The sequence below is a fragment of the Pimephales promelas genome, chromosome 25 (assembly GCF_988280905.1).
Source record: "Pimephales promelas chromosome 25, fPimPro1.hap1.1, whole genome shotgun sequence".
Taxonomy (NCBI): Eukaryota; Metazoa; Chordata; class Actinopteri; order Cypriniformes; family Leuciscidae; genus Pimephales; species Pimephales promelas.
The window spans coordinates 10533833-10550938 of NC_142793.1; the positions used below are offsets into that span (position 1 = coordinate 10533833).

At 38.8% G+C, this 17106-nt stretch overlaps 1 protein-coding gene across 5 annotated transcripts in view; it reads right to left on the reverse strand.

Moving 5' to 3' along the window:
- Positions 1 to 16322, reverse strand: part of abcc8 (ATP binding cassette subfamily C member 8) — a 95784-nt gene extending 79462 nt beyond the window's left edge. For 2 of the 5 annotated variants that reach the window (XM_089127973.1, XM_039663185.2), the window contains exons 1-5: positions 15756 to 16319; positions 8223 to 8385; positions 3896 to 4037; positions 2652 to 2773; positions 1553 to 1719 (exon numbers count right to left, since the gene is read on the reverse strand). In XM_089127973.1, coding sequence (XP_088984099.1) covers positions 1553 to 1719; positions 2652 to 2773; positions 3896 to 4037; positions 8223 to 8385; positions 15756 to 15779 — 618 coding nt within the window. In that variant the 5' untranslated portion in view covers positions 15780 to 16319. Of the gene's footprint in view, positions 1 to 1552; positions 1720 to 2651; positions 2774 to 3895; positions 4038 to 8205; positions 8386 to 15755 lie in introns of those variants that run through there. The other 3 variants (XM_089127976.1, XM_089127974.1, XM_089127975.1) reach the window with 3 other exon arrangements.
- Positions 16323 to 17106: the final 784 nt, after the last annotated feature.

The following is a 17106-nucleotide window of genomic DNA, read 5'->3' on the forward strand; positions in this document are numbered from 1 at the left end:
CAGGCGTGTCCCCCTGCTTAAGCCAGTACATGTCCAGACCCATTTGAAGTTTGCCAGAGAGCATATGGATGATCCAGAAGAGGATTGGGAGAATATCGTGTGGTCAGATGAAACCAAAATGGAACTTTTTGTTAAAAACTCAACTCGTCGTGTTTTTAGGGAAAAGAATGCAGAGTTACATACCTACTGTGAAGCATGGGGGAGGAAACATCATGCTTTGGGGCTGTTTTCTGCAAAGGGGACAGGAAAACTGATCCGTGTTGAGGGAAAAATGAACGGGGCCATGTATCATGAGATTTTAAGCCTAAACCTCCTTCCATCAGGGAGAGCCTTGAAGATGAAATGTGGTTGGATCTTACAGCATGACAATGATCCCAAACACGCCACCCGGACAACGAAGGAGTGGCTCCATAAAAAGCATTTCATGGTCCTGGAGTGGCCTAGCCAGTCTCCAGACCTTAACCCCATAGAAAATTTGTGGAGGGAGTTGAAAGTCTGTATTGTCCCGAAACATCACAGCTCTAGAGGAGATCTGCATGGAGGAATGGGCCAAAATACCAGCTACAGTGTGTGCAAACCTGGTCAAGACTTACAGGAAACGTTTGACCTCTGTCATTGCCAACAAATGTTATGTTACAAAGTATTGAGTTGAACTTTTGTTATTGACCAAACACTTATTTTCCACCATCATTTACAAATAAATTCTTTAAAAATCCTACAATGAGATTTCCTGGATTTTTTTTTTCTCATTTTGTCTCTCATAGTTGAAGTGTACCTATGATGAAAATTACAGACCTCTCTCATCATTCTAAGTAGGAGAACTTGCACAATCAGTGGCTGACTAAATACTTTTTGGCCCCACGTACATAAGCCTGTCTCCAGAGGAAGACATCGACAAATAGTTTTACGTCATCGCACCATAACTACACCAGACGCTAACTTCGTGTCGCGTCAAAAGCAAAGAGAACCCATTGTAAATCACAGACGCTGTCTACACAGGAACCAGTATACAGATGCCCATTCGCTTTGTGACATCCTCCGCACGCTTGCGTCTGCCGACAGGACAAATGGAAAAATAAATGGAAGTATGAAGCAACTTTCGAGATATTTCACAAAAAAAACATCCTCATAGAGAAATATGTTATCCCTTTTATGTCATTTCATAAAATCATAACACAGCGCTCTGCACCATCATACTGCAGTTATTATGAGATGCATTCTCATATGTCATACATAAATAAATATTTAAGCCTATAAAATATCAGTCATATGGCTTCAGAAGACCACATTTAAGCAGCTTGAATTTTCTACCAAATATCACCTTTTGTGTTCCACAAGAAATAAGTAAAGTTGGAAAGACCTGAGGATATTATATTCAGGTTGCATTCAGAGCTTCCCAAATTCCCTGCAGTCTGTCAGGCTGACAAAGCAGACTTTTGTATAATCCGGGACTGCAAAATGAGTATATTGCAAGAAAACGAAAGCAAGCGGCTGAAGAAAGATTGGAGAATCAACGACCAAGCATTCAAAATGGCTGACACACAATCCTTACCCTCGTCATGATGACATTGATCTCCACGGCCAACAGCAGACCGTAAAGAAGGGTCAGTAAGCCAGTGATCCCGAAGCGCAGCTGTCTCAGGCCGATCCCATGCTCCGTGTACTTGGCAAACTTGATCGATTTAGAGACAAACGCCAGAACCCAGTAAATGAGCAAAGCTGTGAAAGAAAAATAGAACAAAGAAAATATAATCATATATGACATCACATTCTCAACACACAGCTCTCCGCTGGTTTTGCTCAACATGCACAATTTTAAAGTGCCCTTATTATGCAATTTTAATGGTTCCTAATTTCCTAAGCTTCCTCTGCTCTGATTGGTCAGATGGCCCAGTCTGTTGTGATTGTTTCACTTCCAAAAGATGAGGGCTTAAATTAATATTGTAAACCAAAGTAGATGTGCTTTCGCAGCGCAGAAAACAGCGTCTTCTTGGCATGTCAAAACACAAACCAAACTCTTCAAGACTCAGCTCCAACTACAATGTTTGAGGGTCAATAGTTAGCTGGCAAAGACCATATGCCGCCATTATGCACATTTGTTATAAACCAATGTATTTTGTACAGGAAATAAGAATCAGTTCTTTCTTTTGGGAGACAAAAATGCCATTTATCCGCCCTTTGATATTTGAAACTTTGCAGACCTTTACAAAAAGCTGTATTACACACTACATGAAAAGTAATATCCGAAAAAGCATAATGGGGACACTTTAAAACGTCTTCACACTCCAGATGGTCAATGACGGTGATAGATAAGGTTAGGGTGTTTTAAGAGGCCCTGCCATTCTCAAAAATATTACAGTCGAGGAATGGGATTGTAGGGATGAAACTTCAACCTCTGGACGGTCAGATGATTTGAAGTCATTGTGTCAACTAAATGACATTTTAGTTGGAAAATAGCATTAAACCCACCAAGACTGTAGCACTGCAATGCAGTCGGATTTCTACAAACATGGGATCTGTGTGAATGTAGCTGTTGCAATTCAAAACATATTCCTTCCAAAGTACCCATACTTCTTAAATGTGCATGCCACACCCAATTAAAAGAAAAGTCAATCCTTAATAAGCAAAACACACTAAAATTCGACACCTACTAATCAGTAGTTTGGGGAAGTTAGAGGTCTCGATGTTGTGGTAGTAGATGATTGACGTGATGGCAGCCATGAAGGCCAGACATGATGGCATATAGAGGTGCAGGTGGACTGACTGATTAAACCTGAGAAAGAGAGAGAGACCCTATTAGATGTAGATCAACTTACAATTCCATGAAAAATTTGGCTATATAGGATACAGACTGATGTACGAATAGGTTAATGTCATGTCCATGTAAAATTACATGAAGTAAGAAATTATATTAGGGCTGTCAAATGATTAATCACAATTAATCGCTTCCAAAATAAAAGTTCTTGTTTACATAATATATGTGTGTGCACTGTGTATAATTATAAATAAATATATATACACACACGTTTGTATACATTTAACAAATATTTTCATGTATTATACTGTATATAGATTTATATATAATATATATTATATATCAATATCAATATATAAATAATATTTTTTCTTAAATATACATGCATGTGTGTGTATTTATATATATACAAAATAATTATACACAGTACACCCACATATATTATGTAAACACAAAGTTTTATTTTTGGATGCGATTAATTGCGATTAATCGTTTGACAGTTCTAAATTATATAGATACTGTATTCAAGCGCATTATTAACGGTGTTAACGTAAACCCATTTTATAGCTAGACCGGAAACAAAACAACAGGCACGCCGCACACACTTGTTTGGGGTTGCGAGCCGGCCGAATAGTTGGTTAGCATTACGTTTTGAGTGGATGACGAGCACGAGATGCCGAAATGGATGCAGATTCTGAATTGACATTTTAAATGGTTCAATAGACAAGACTAAAGTGATCTTTGTGTTTTGTCGTTGTGAACTGAGCACATCAAATACCGCTTGATGATGATGGCCAGGCACACACACACACACACACACACACAAAGCTGATGCAAATTCCCCGCCCCCCTCGTATATATCAGTTGCCTGCCTCTTCTTTCACCCTTTCACTGATGGACAGTGTTACATTGTGTGAGAGATTATTTGGTCCAAGTGAGAGTGTTAGTGTGAAATTGAACACAGTATATGCCCATGTTGTTTTCAATAAAAAAAACTTTTGCACAAAGCAAGCCGTTTTCAGATGTATCCGCATGAATGCCTTAATTGGCATAAAAAAAAAAATGTGTCATTTGAGCCATTGTCCAGGCCATGTTCTTGACAGGCTTAATGAGACTGACAGAAAGACAGAGATATCTCACCCATCCGACACGATGCCCTCTGCTATTTCACACACGACGACGAAGAGCAGGATGAAGGTGAGGATCCAGCGGAGGTTGTGTCCGGGGAAATGCAGCCAAGTGCTGTGATGGATGTGCACCTTGGAGCTCTGACTCCCCCAACCTACAAGACAATGATTCAAAATCTTTTCCTCCCTTACAACAGTAAATTTCTCTATGGCAGGAAGTGATGTAAACCATCCTCGAGGAATAAATTGTTTGTCCACATGTCATCACCTCAACTAAAGTACCTTACATTTGTATTTGTAATATATCTGGGAGAGATTTGCCTTGATATCCAGAAGAACTGAATATTTTATGGATATAAAACTGCAACAACATGTATTGCATATTAAAAACTGATTGAAGCAATTTTAAAAAAAAAGATGAATAAAATGTCCATTTAAGATGGGAATTCTATGGAATTTAAAGATTTTATGGAATTTAACTTTGAACAGATAACAAATCAGAAAAATAGAACTGTTTCTAAATAATAAGTGATTCTTGGTTAGCAAGCCTAATGTCTGTATTGAAAGATATCATTGAAATAGCAGTTCTGAGAAAGTCGGGGTTGCTCTGCCCTTATGAAAATTATTATAGTAAAAGTGTAGTAACCATGTTTTTTTTGTTGTTTTTTTTGTTTTGTTTTTTGGCTTGATAACCATTTGTATAACCGCAGTTTTACAACAAACGCCATGGAAAAACATGGGTTTTATGCATTAAAACTATGGTTAATTTTTGTAGAACAAAAGTGTTAGCCAATCAGCTCTTGGAGTAAATAGGGGCAGGGCTACTTGTTTAACCAAACAATGAACTCTTTTCACATTTCCACAGTTTACACAAACACTATGGGGCCGTTTATACCTGGCCACTTCATGCGTTTTCAGTGATCGGATAGCTATCCGATCGCAAAAAGACTAGGTGTAAATGCCCCCCGAAACGCATTTGAGACGGATTTGAATCCGATCGCTCAAACCACGTTGGGAGGTGGTCTGAACCGCATTACAGACGAACCTGGACATGTGCAAATGCATCTGGATGTTGAAACCACATATGTAAATTTTACTACTCCCAAAAATGATAAAAAATAAACGTGTGAGAGCGTGTTATAGGGTGTATGTAATGTTATTTTAGTCAGATATGATGACGCTACTGAGACACGCATCACCTCAGATGAGCAGCTGAGCGCCTAATCAAGCCAACGCGCCGCAATCTATCGCAAATCAAAGTGAAAGTAAGTCGCAGACACTTAACAATACCATCTTCATTAAAAGTAAAGAAACGAAGCTCTTTCTTATTGCTGTCTTTGATGCCGATGATCAATAAAATTTAGCTTGCTTTAGGTGACGTGCACTTCATTAAATCCGCATATAGCGCGGGAATTGAAGATCGGATTTATATCCGTTTTGCAAAAACACATTTATGTGACCAGGTGTGAATGGAATCGTTTTGATAAATCAGATAGCTATCTGAGAAATCTGAGAAAACGCATGAAGTGGCCAGGTATAAACAGCCCCTATAAGTCTACTACTTATCCTCTGTCCCACACGGTGTTCCCCAGGGTTCTGTTCTTGGGCCTCTTCTCTTCATCCTCTACATGCCCCCATTAGGTAACATCATCCGTCATCATAGCTTCAAATTCCACCAAATTATACATCCATTCACGACGCAATTCTCCTTTTCCCACAAAATTCCATATCAGCCTCAAATTGTCTCAAACTCAACACTGATAAAACAGACTTACTTCTTATTGGCTCACCTCGATTTACACCGCTTTTCTATGTTGGCAATGTTCATATTGCTGGAGTTTAAGTTCAAACTTCCACTACTGTCAAAAACCTTGGTATAATCTTTGATTCCTCTCTTTCCTTCCACACATTTCCTCTCTCACTAAGTCTGCCTTCTTTCACCTACGTAATATCACACGTTTGCGTCCATTTCTGAACATCATCAACATCAACAACCTTGGTTCATGGCTTCATCACATCACGGCTTGATTACTGCAATTCTCTTTTCTATGGCTTACCCGACTCATCTATAAATAAACTCCAATATATTCAGAAGTCGCAGCTACGGTCCTTATATACACAAAGAAATCTTCCCACATTGTTCTGATTTTACGCAGACTTCATTGGCTACCGGTACGTTTTCGCATTAACGTACCGGTAGCCACGGTAACATGGTTTCCTTTTACAGTACAGTATACTTACAGTGTACTTACCTAGAAAGTACTGGCTAATATAAGGTATAGTACATGGAACAGCGGTAGGTTTAGGGGTAGGTTCAGGGTTAGTACTAGTTATTACCCAGTAATTGTAGTTACTAAAATAAGTACATAGTGTTTACATGGGTAACTGGACTGTAAAAGGAAGCGTTACCCAAGATTCTCCTTATCACATTCAAAGCACTCCATGGTCTTGCCCTCCCCCTACCCCCTCCCCCCGGGCCCTCCCAATATTTCTGATCTCATCCATACCTACTCCCCAGTTCGCACACGTAGATCCTCTGACGCTGGTCTCTTAACGATTCCACAGCACAAACTATCATCATTTGGCGGAAAGGCTTTTTGTACTGCCGCCCCAACTCTCTGGAATTCTTTTCCCCAACACATCCACGACCGCTCATCATTACACGAATTTCAAAACTCACCTTGAAAAGTATCTTTTCGCTACTTGTTTCCCTTGATTTCTATGTTTATGTACTACTATTTCAATTTATTTTTATTGTTTCTATGTCATGTTTCTATGTCTATGTTTTTCATGTTTCAACCACCCAGAATACCCTAGCAACCACATAGCAACACCATAGGAACCACCCAGAAAACCCTAACAACCGCTTAGCAACCACCCAGAACACCCTAGCAACCGGGTGGTGAGTTTTGCCACTGCAAGCACAACTTCACATTTTCTTCTGGAAATGTACATTCTACTTTGTAGTTTTTTTGTTTCTATGTCATGTTTCTATGGCATGTTTCTATGTCATGTTTATTTGTACTTAACTATACAGCGACCTTGAGAACACTGAAAGGCGTTATATAAATTAACATATTATTATTATTATTTTATTATTATTATTATAACAGTATATATTGTGTTATATTACCAAATTAATGCTGCTGCTTGTTTCTATACAACGGCTGAGGTAGTGACGTAAATTCTGCCATATTTCCCTCTTTTGGAAAGTTGTGGAAACGCTATCATGGATCTTTTTTTTTTTTTCCTTTTGCTATTAGACCAAATGGGAACACAGAAAAATATATTTGCTGTCATCTTCCATTTACCGCTATTGAAGTTTCCCCATCTATGAAGACTACCACCTCTGAGAATACCGGAAACTTGGTGGCAGGACGCAAAATAAAGCTTATCAAAAATAAGAAATTAATAAGTATGAAAGTATGTGCTGGGTTAGCTCACTCTAACATAAGTGGGATACTTGAATGTTGCTCTGACTCTTCTGGTATGGCAAAACGAACAGCGACCTTCATGTAACTGGACTCTCTGAGTGTCTTCGGCTCTACATTCCACCACTAAGGTCACATTTGCTTGCCTAAAATTGTTTTCCACAGCGGGATGACGAACTCTATCTTGGTCTCCCAATGTGGTTCGCCAAATCACATTATTTGGCGAATGGCTACTTGAGTGTACATCAATTATGCAGTGGTTATCTCATAATGAATGAGACAACTGTTCAGAAATTATTTTCAATGAGTTCATTAATCATTTCCTGTCTGTTTATCTGACCCTTCAACAAACAAAACATTATCCTAAATGGTGCAGTACAGTCAAAACAAAAATAATTCAGACACCATATTTAATTTAAGATTTTTTACTAGAGGGTAGAGGACGCTATAATAGCAGATAGCAAAATAAAGTAAACCGTGACATTTTATACTGAAAGATTTTTCATACAGTGGACACAAGTAACATGTATTATACCAAAAATGATTCAGACACTTTGACCTGACCAGGTTTTGCTTAAGTGTTTTTTCTTTAATTGCTAATGTGACCTTTTAACCCCACAGACTGAATGAATTGGTTGACCTAAATTGGTATTATCTAACTGTGTACTTTAAATTAACAGCTGACAGCTATTCAATTCAATTCATTTGTGAGATGGTCGAACAGAAGGATGTTCATAGTACTGACCATTTTCTAAACGATAGTGAATAAACTGTGATAATGTGAGAAATGCTAAAGCTGTCTGAATAATGCATCCATCCCTATTAAAGTTAGAGTATAGTGAGTTCAGTCACTCCAGCCTTTCAGTATTGTGACACATGCACTAGTTCTCACCTGTCTCTGACACTCACCGATGAAGAGGATAGGAAACGTGATGAAGAGCAGGAAGACGTGCGGCACCACTGTGAGGGCGTCCAGGAAGCAGCCGTTGTTGAGGACACCGGCATCCACATTGTAAGCGGCTGAGTTGTTGTCGTTGCCGCAGAATGCCAAAGACATGGTGGTATCGGGTCTCTGAGGTGATCCGGCAGAAGAAGGACAGAGGCAGGAGGAGAAAGAGGACAAGAAGAGGGTTAAAAGCTAAAAAAAGATCCTCTCAGAGCATAATCGGTCCACAGAAGACCCGTTACATCCTTGCTGCAGGTGGAGGAAATCAGCCGAAGTGAATCACTGCACAGGTAGAGCGCAACAACGGCTCCGGTCCGGCATGGGATGAGCACATCCAAACAGCTTCATTTCCACAGGGGGACGCCTGCATCGGATTCCACCCACACGCATGCTTTTAAACCCGCCGCGGCTTAATGGCATTAAAAAACAAAAAGCATCTCAGTTCGGCGCACACTCACGCCTGTGCTCAGAATGCGATCTTCCTGTGATCAAAAGCTCAGAGTCGACCTTGTGGGAGGAAAGCTGGATGGTGGAGTGTTTAACGAGGAGAGAGAGAAGGAGCAAGAGACAGCATGACGGAGGGGAGAGGGAGGAAGGGAGAGGGAGGAAGGGAGGGGAGAATTGCATAGCAGACGGTATTGAAAAACCAGCACACATGTCACAGTGAGGTTCACGCTATGTACCATCAAACATAATGACTGGTGAGCTGACTCACAGTTAACAAAGACTTCTTTGGTCGGATTGTCAGGAAATTCAAAAACCAAAGCGAACCTATGAGACGGTTGAAGGACGAAAGGCCTTGTAATGAGGACAAACAGAGGTTTTTCAGGTTAAGTTTACTGATATTGCTTGTTCTGTGGTAGATGTAAATTAGTAAATTAGATTTATATTACATTAGTATTTGGCGGGACATTTAATTATCTATAATCTACATGTAGATAGTCTTCCATTAGGCGTTCAACAACAGCGATGCCGATAATCACAAAACAAAAACATAAAAAAAATTTTTTTACAAAAAATTAAAAACAAACAAAAACGCAGAAAAGATGAACAAAACAAAAACAGAAAAAAACTAAATGAATATAAAACAAAATGAAAACAAACAAAAAAAAAAACACCACAAAAACAGAAAAAAAACAAAACAAATGAAAACAAAACCAAAAATAACAAAAACAAAAGCAGGAAAACCAAATGAATGAAAACAAAAATAAAATAAAAACACTAAAAACAAAATGATATTGGTTGTATCAAACTATTTCTACTGCTACACTACATATGGACCATTATTTTTAACCCTTATGTTGTGTTCGGGCCATTTTAACCTGGAGTGGATATTCTTTTTCACGAAAATGTTAGTTAATGTTTTTGCATTGGACTAAAACTTAGTGACTTTGTTCACACAGGGTATATAACTACTTCCCCAAATGTTTTGGATATTTGTTTTGATTTTTTGGGACTTTTTTCCCACCTAAATAACTGGCCTACAAAAAGATAGCTTATAAATCGCTCATTATGATTTATTATAAATATTGAATTCAATCGTTTTGTCAACTTGATTTTGTATTTTTATTTTTGAAACTGACTGATTGATATGAGCTTATATTGGTCAAAAATTACCATCCATTGAAAATGAAGGGGGGAGATTGAAAATAATATAAACATTTATTTTTCAGTACATCATGTTCATGTGTGCTTGCAAAGATAAAACCTTCAGACCTGTGCATGCATGGATACATGCTAGCACACACACACACATTCATGTACACAAACAAACTATTTTGACTATTGCATGCCTTCTTTTTCAGAGATGAACTTTGACCTCAGGTCAATGAGGCTCAGATCAAAAATAAATACAGAACCTATCCTAATTGAAAGAAAACAAGTTGATAAAAAAAGACTGAATCCAATAGTTGGAAAACGAGAGATTAAAGTCGCCATGATGAAATCAAATTTTACCATTCGTATTTTCATATGTATTATTGTAGTGTTTATTATGAATGATTTATCTGTGCACTTCATCTAATCTTTAATCAAATACGTTAGCCTTCCCTCCCCCCTCAAAACGGCTTCTCTTCTGGAAGAGAAAACTATCACTAGAGGGCAGTGTTTTGCACTCGAGACTCGGACTCGGTCTCGAGTCCATATTTTAACGGACTCGGTCTTGTCATGAACTCGTGTGCGGAATTGACTCGTACTCGAACATATTGGGAGTCGGGACTCGGACTTATTCCCAAATCCACTCAAGACCCATTCAAAATATGCCATGATTATTACTGTATGTTAATATTTCTTTAAATTGTTGTTTGATTGAAACGTCCAATGATTGCTGACTTTCTTGTGCGCAACTGCGCATGACTTGAGACTATAATGTTTGCGGCGTGCAAATGCAGCAGGACCCACGTCAGATGTGATGTGGAACCTCTAGCACAACTATGAAAATGTTTGTAACAATTGTAAGTAATAATCATAATAAAATTCCCTACACCACTATGTGGCCTTTTTACCATTACAGTGTACATGATTCCATCGTATGTTTGGTTTACTGTTTGAGTATGGTGCCAATTTTATTGTTACCACCAAATATTTTACATATTCTTGAAGATATCTTTAAGTCTGGTTTGAGACCCAACCTTAGGTTATCCAGCCACTCTGGTCTCGGTCTCGACTCGGACTCGACTCTCTTTGGTCTCGGTCTCGACTCGGACTCGACCCTCTATGGTCTCGGTCTCGACTCGGACTCGAGTGAGCTGGTTTTGACTACAACACTGCTAGAGGGCGTGGCTATTGGGGTCTGTCTTGTTTCTGGCCCGCATCTCAGAAACCTGTCAGTGTCACTCATAGCCAGCAAATATGGTGTTTAGGTGCATTTTGGGTTGCGCTCCTCATGTCCTCTTTCCTTTTTTTAAACATCCTTGTCTGCGGGCCCGCTGGCTTGAATTCCTGCATTTCGAAGGAGGAGGAATAATGGCGAGTTCGCGTCTGTGTGCAAGGCACGCCTTGTCTTGGTTCACGGGAGGATCGTGTAAATATGGGGCGATAGATACCTTCTGGAAAATTTGGCTGCTCGTCTTCGTTCTCATCATTTTGTTAGCAACGCCCAACCTTCAAGCCCCACCCTACATTTTTTTTCTAATTTCAGAAGCCGTTTCACTCGGATAACCATCACAATAAGGAAAAATGGATCATTTCAACTTCCGTTTCATGACAACTACAGTACATGAAGACTACCTCCGTTAACACTTGGCGGGATGATCCGCGCCACCCCTCCTGAGCCTGCAAGATCTCATCTGCTTTCACAGGCAAGGCTTATGCCTGGTTCAGATTACACGATTTTAGCCCGATTTTGGCACGATTCGTTTGACGTAGGGTGTCGTGGGGATTCGTAAACGACAACGGGCGTCGGGACGCAAGATTCGATCGTATCATCTCGTATAGTGTGTCATAGCGGGCGACAACCTACAATGCTTCACGACATCACGACAAAAAGACTAGCATGTTTAATTTTTTTAACGGTCGTCCATGACGGTTCCGTCACATGTATGAGGTTGACCAATAGGAGCACAGAAGCTTTTCCGTACACAACTTTCAAAAAAGATAAAACGAAAGAGAGACGATGGTGCTAACGTTAAAACTAGAAGTAAAAATATACAAGAAAACAATATTTTACCTCAAGTTCTCTTTGGAGGATTGACAGCCCATACTGTCCTCTTCGAACAGGGTTCTCAAGTCTCACGCAATGGCCGTGAGACACACGCAATTCAACCATTTCACACCGTGTATTTCTCACGCTGAAAAGGCAATGCCGAGCAATCCAGGAACTCACTCGCTACGAGTTTCGCCTTCTCGATGACAACACGGCATGCGATGACTGGTCAGGAAGTAACGTGTAGTCTGACGTGTCTTGTCCACGACACGACAAGATTTTAGGAGCCAAAATCGCGTAATCTGACACAGTGACTATCGTAACAGACAAAAAAATCGTGTAATCTGAACCAGGCATAAGGGTGGTCTCGACCCAAGTCGTAAGCAGGAACTCCTTAAGAGCGACGAAAGTCACTCATGCTGCCTGGGTCGAGCGATGTCCACCATGATGGTCCAGAAACGCCATCTCTGGCTGGACCAAAATCGGTTCCTTAACTCCCCTATCTCCCAGGTCCGCCTCTTATGCGATGCCATTGAGTATTTTGTCCAACATTTCCCATTTCTGTCTGATCCCTCCGACGAACTTCTCCGTTAACTCTTTCAGGAAATGTGGGTTAACAGATTTACAGCATAACGGCCGTTTCACACCGCAAGCGGCAGCAGCACGTGAGCAGCGTGTATTTTTTTCGCCGTAGGTGTCAAGCAGGAGCAGCACTGAAGCGAGGTTTCGGCGGAGAGTCTATTTTTGCTGCGCTGCTCATGCTCAATTAAAGTGAAAGCACACTTTTGATGGACAAAATAAAAAAGATTTCACACAAAAAAGTGCTCAAAATTCACAGAATAAGCATGTGTGGTGTGTTTTAAGAACTGGACTATGTCAAAAAAGAAATCGAAGATTAAAAAAAATATTTGTAGAAGATTTACCCATTTAAACTTGTTTAATCATTCCGTTTGGTAATGAAAGTAGGTACTACAAGGACATATCTTGTAAGGAAAAATGAAATTGCTTCTGCTATTTCTCCAGATGGTGAGTCAACAATTTTATTACAAATATTCTGCAAGTTAAATACGGGCATATAATAAATAAAAAACGAAAAGTTGTCTGAGAACCCAATGTTCAAAGAGTATTGTTTAAATTGTTCTTCTGTCGGTTTGGAGCTGCTGCGACGATGTAGTTGCACTGTCGCGCTCTTCGGTGTGAAACGGCCATAGGGGAAGAGAACAAAAAAATAAAAGGTCGTGTCAATTTTTTTTTCAATTGAATGGTGCAGTTTGAAGAATGTGTATCTAAACAAGGTACAGTATACCTGACCCATGCTGATATTAGATCTAGAGTGTATATGGACAGTAGGGGTGTGCAAAGCAGCCGCTATTTGTATTTGTATTTGTATTTGTTCAGGGAGGAAAAGTATTTGTATTTGTATTTGTATTCGAGTAAAATTCAAAATAGGCATAAAAATCTTTAAAAATACTTTATAGTGTATGGATTCTTTAATTATATCCATTATAATAATTATGGATATGCAATATTGGTTGATTTTTTCTATAAATCCAGCAATGAACATGTAACAAGAAAAGTCATTGAAAAGAAAATAACAGTCAGCCATTACCTCATGAACCATGGTTAAACCAACAACTAATAAAATACAATTGTGAACATTATGAACCCCAACACCACGGTGGAGGACGCTGTGCAGACAGAATAAGTTATATGGATAATTTATAGTGAGGAGGTTGATTATGAGCCCGACGCGAAGCCTGAAGGGTTTTCGCTATAACTACGCCTCGCTCTACATTACCCCGCTTATTACATGGCTACCTACCAAATAAATCAATAATTTGACTCAAAATATGGATATAAAAAGGAAAAAGGAGTTTATTGATTTAAAAAACGATTGTATCGCTCCCGCTAAAAAAAGAAAAATAGTCCGTTCTGTCTCTACGTTTAGAATCCATGGCAACGCTCTGTTTTTCATAGCAACGGTGTGTTATACTTATAAGCAGGGGCCTGTTATAATAACAGACCGCATTCTACATTGGAATTCAATCAAGCCATGAAACAAATAATTACCGTTACCGAGCTAACAGAGCTACGTAAACAGAGCGAACATGAAAGCACCCGTCTGCAGACGTCAATAATGGAATATACTCCCGATCAAACTCCGCTTCCCGAAAGTTATAAACTGCCACCGGAACATAGTTAAGGTACAAACATCTATTAAACAAAAATAGTGATGCAGTTAAGTGTTTTTTCGCTCAGCCGAGCCCTCTCTGTTGCTGTGTGGAGCAGCCTGTCAGTCACCTCTTCCTGAACGTCACTCACTCAACTCGCGCACTGACTCAAGTCACTCAACTCGCGTCTCGTGAGGAACGCAGCTTTTTGATATAAAGTATTTCTTGTTCCCGAATACAAATATTTTTTTAAGTATTTGTTCGGAATAAGTATTCGTAAAAAACACATTATTTGTACCTTTCCGAATACCGTATTCGGATTCGGCTCCACCCCTAATGGACAGTGACCCTTATTAATCTCCAGAACTAAAACAACCACTTATTGCCATAGTGTGATGACCTTATGACATTGTGATGAGGAGATAATGTTGATCCATTACTCAAAGGTGTCAAGTACAGACAGACGTGGTGTGTTCTAGATGAGTTATGCAGAATGCAAATTCACTTATGACAGACCAGCAGATGCAGTAGGGCAACACTTAAAATTCACCAGCACTAAATTTCCATTTCCTGAAGATTAAATGAGTACCATGACCCTATAATCTGCAATCCATGGCAGGTTAAATCAAAAGTGGGCCTAAAGGTATATTATTTCATTCTAAAGGCCTTTAATTCTATTTGGACTGTAGTTTCCATCAAGTGTCCTTTAATGATCATCTAGATTAAAGCTCTTATTCATGATCAGGTTATATAGAGTCTGTGTGGTGTAAACACTGGACATTACTTAAAAAAGTTAGTAAACACGCTCTCTTAAAATTATTGAGTAAGTGACCTGAACACTTTTTACAGACATTGATGTAAAACATGTCGCAGAAAATTAATCTATTTTCAGGATGAATTTATGAAAACTAGGCACATTTCCCTAATTTCATTCTCATTTATAATTTAAATAGCTAATTATTATATCATTAGGTCACAGAGATATTTGTTGTACAGTGCAGTATGCCTGCATGTCATTTGATTTTGATTAAAAAATGTATTAAAATGAATAGATCTATAATCAGAATGCATATAAAAGAGTTTATTTTTACTACAACTGATACTCGAAGATTAAGGCCAATCACATTAACTGACTTTAGTAAAGATTAGACATCCTTGTGCATTTGCAAAAAATTGAAAATATTAAATAATATCTTTACAGAGCTCTGACACACATACACAAGAGAAATGATTACTGTGGAGTGCTGGTTGAAAAATATATTTATTTTTTTTCATGATTATGTTTTGGGCTTCATCCCATTGAGATGATACATTTCAAAACTACTGCGCATGCGCGAAAATTTCCTTTAACTGGCAGCCGCTGAATTCTGTCGCATCTTGTCACAAGCAAAAACGTGTTAAAATAGCAAATATGTCTAATTTTATTATAAAGCGACATCAGGTTCATGTGTGGAAAGTATTTCGTTAAAAGTTACAGCGTAGCTGCATTTCCTGTGGTGAACAGCTTGGTTTTCCTAACAACTTCCTCACTGGAAAATAGTCGCGAAATAGTATACGCTACACAATTCAATACATCACTTCGTGTTTAAAGGCAATTGACAATATGTAGGTAAAACTCTACAAATCATGAACATTTCTAATTGAAACACTTTTCCTATTAATCAAAAAATAAATGTGCATACCGGTCTGTAGCGCGTGATCATCATCCTGAAATTCCAGTTGTTCCCAAAACTGCGACCACATATGATGGTTTTCAATCCAGTCCAGAAACCTCGCTGTCAAATAAAAGCGCCTAACTCAAATATGTTAAGAATAAAACAAACTGAAATGTGTCCGTTTCTTTGCCATATGGTTCGAGTTTTTCCCCAGAGGAACTAACCAAGGTGCTGAACAGAGCCCTCACAGAATCTGACAGTTTCACATTCCCAAACATCGATTTGAAAGTTGGTCGATGAATCCAGTTCATCCAGTCTTCACTCGTCACGTACACACGCGCGACGCGAGCAATCAATCACAATCAATGATGCAACAGAACAAATTTAAGCGACTGGTCAATCGATCACACAATAGAAGAACAGTAACGTTAACCGACACGCAGCTGATTTACAGCGTCCAGAGGCATTTCACGATAAATCTAGAGGATATAGGCCTATAATTTCTAATAATCACCTTGGTGAATACATATTTGTTTCTTGGTTAAGACAAAGACTAAAAATACTGCCTGCCTTCCTACAAGAAAGTGATCCACTAATAATTTGCCAGGAGTGATGGCAAATTCGACAGGTGCTGAAGATGAAAACAGGCCAATCAGGACGTCAGCAGAGGACGTCGTCATCACAGAACAGCATACCGCCTCTTTATGGCTCAAAACAAAGCATAACATAAAATATCAGAAATCATAAAAACAAAAAGAGCGTTTTGTTAATGTGCTTTGCAAACAACAGCACGTCTTAAAGATAAAGAATGTGGTATGTATTTCTAAAACATTGTGCTTGATTCATAAAGCATTAGGGAATTCTGCATTTTCTAATAAGTTAGTCATATAGGCTATTCTAAATGATGTTACTATGGTTGTCGATCATGTAAAATAACGTTCTGCAATAAGAGCTACAGAAATATAAAAAGACTATATTTAAAGAGGAATTGTATCTTACATTCACACATGGGGTGAAGAAAAAAGGTAGCACACTAAATAAGGAAAAGGAAATCATCAGCAAAGACTTAAATGATCTGTAAGACTATATGGGATGGGCAACATCGGTCCTGAAATGCCGCTGTTCTGCAGAGTTTATTTCCAACCTTAATTAAACACACATGAACAAGATTGAGTTTTACTAAGACTGAGGTTGTTTTTTATCAGGGTTGGAGCTAAACTGACACAGCCTAAAACCATATTCATTAAAGAGATTATGATACGTCTCTGCATAGGTTTACAGAATGTGCAAAAGGTACAATTTAACTGATGTATAAAAAAAAATTCCATATCTTCTCCTATTTTTCCATTGTTATTATTTAGTAAATCATTGTTAATTT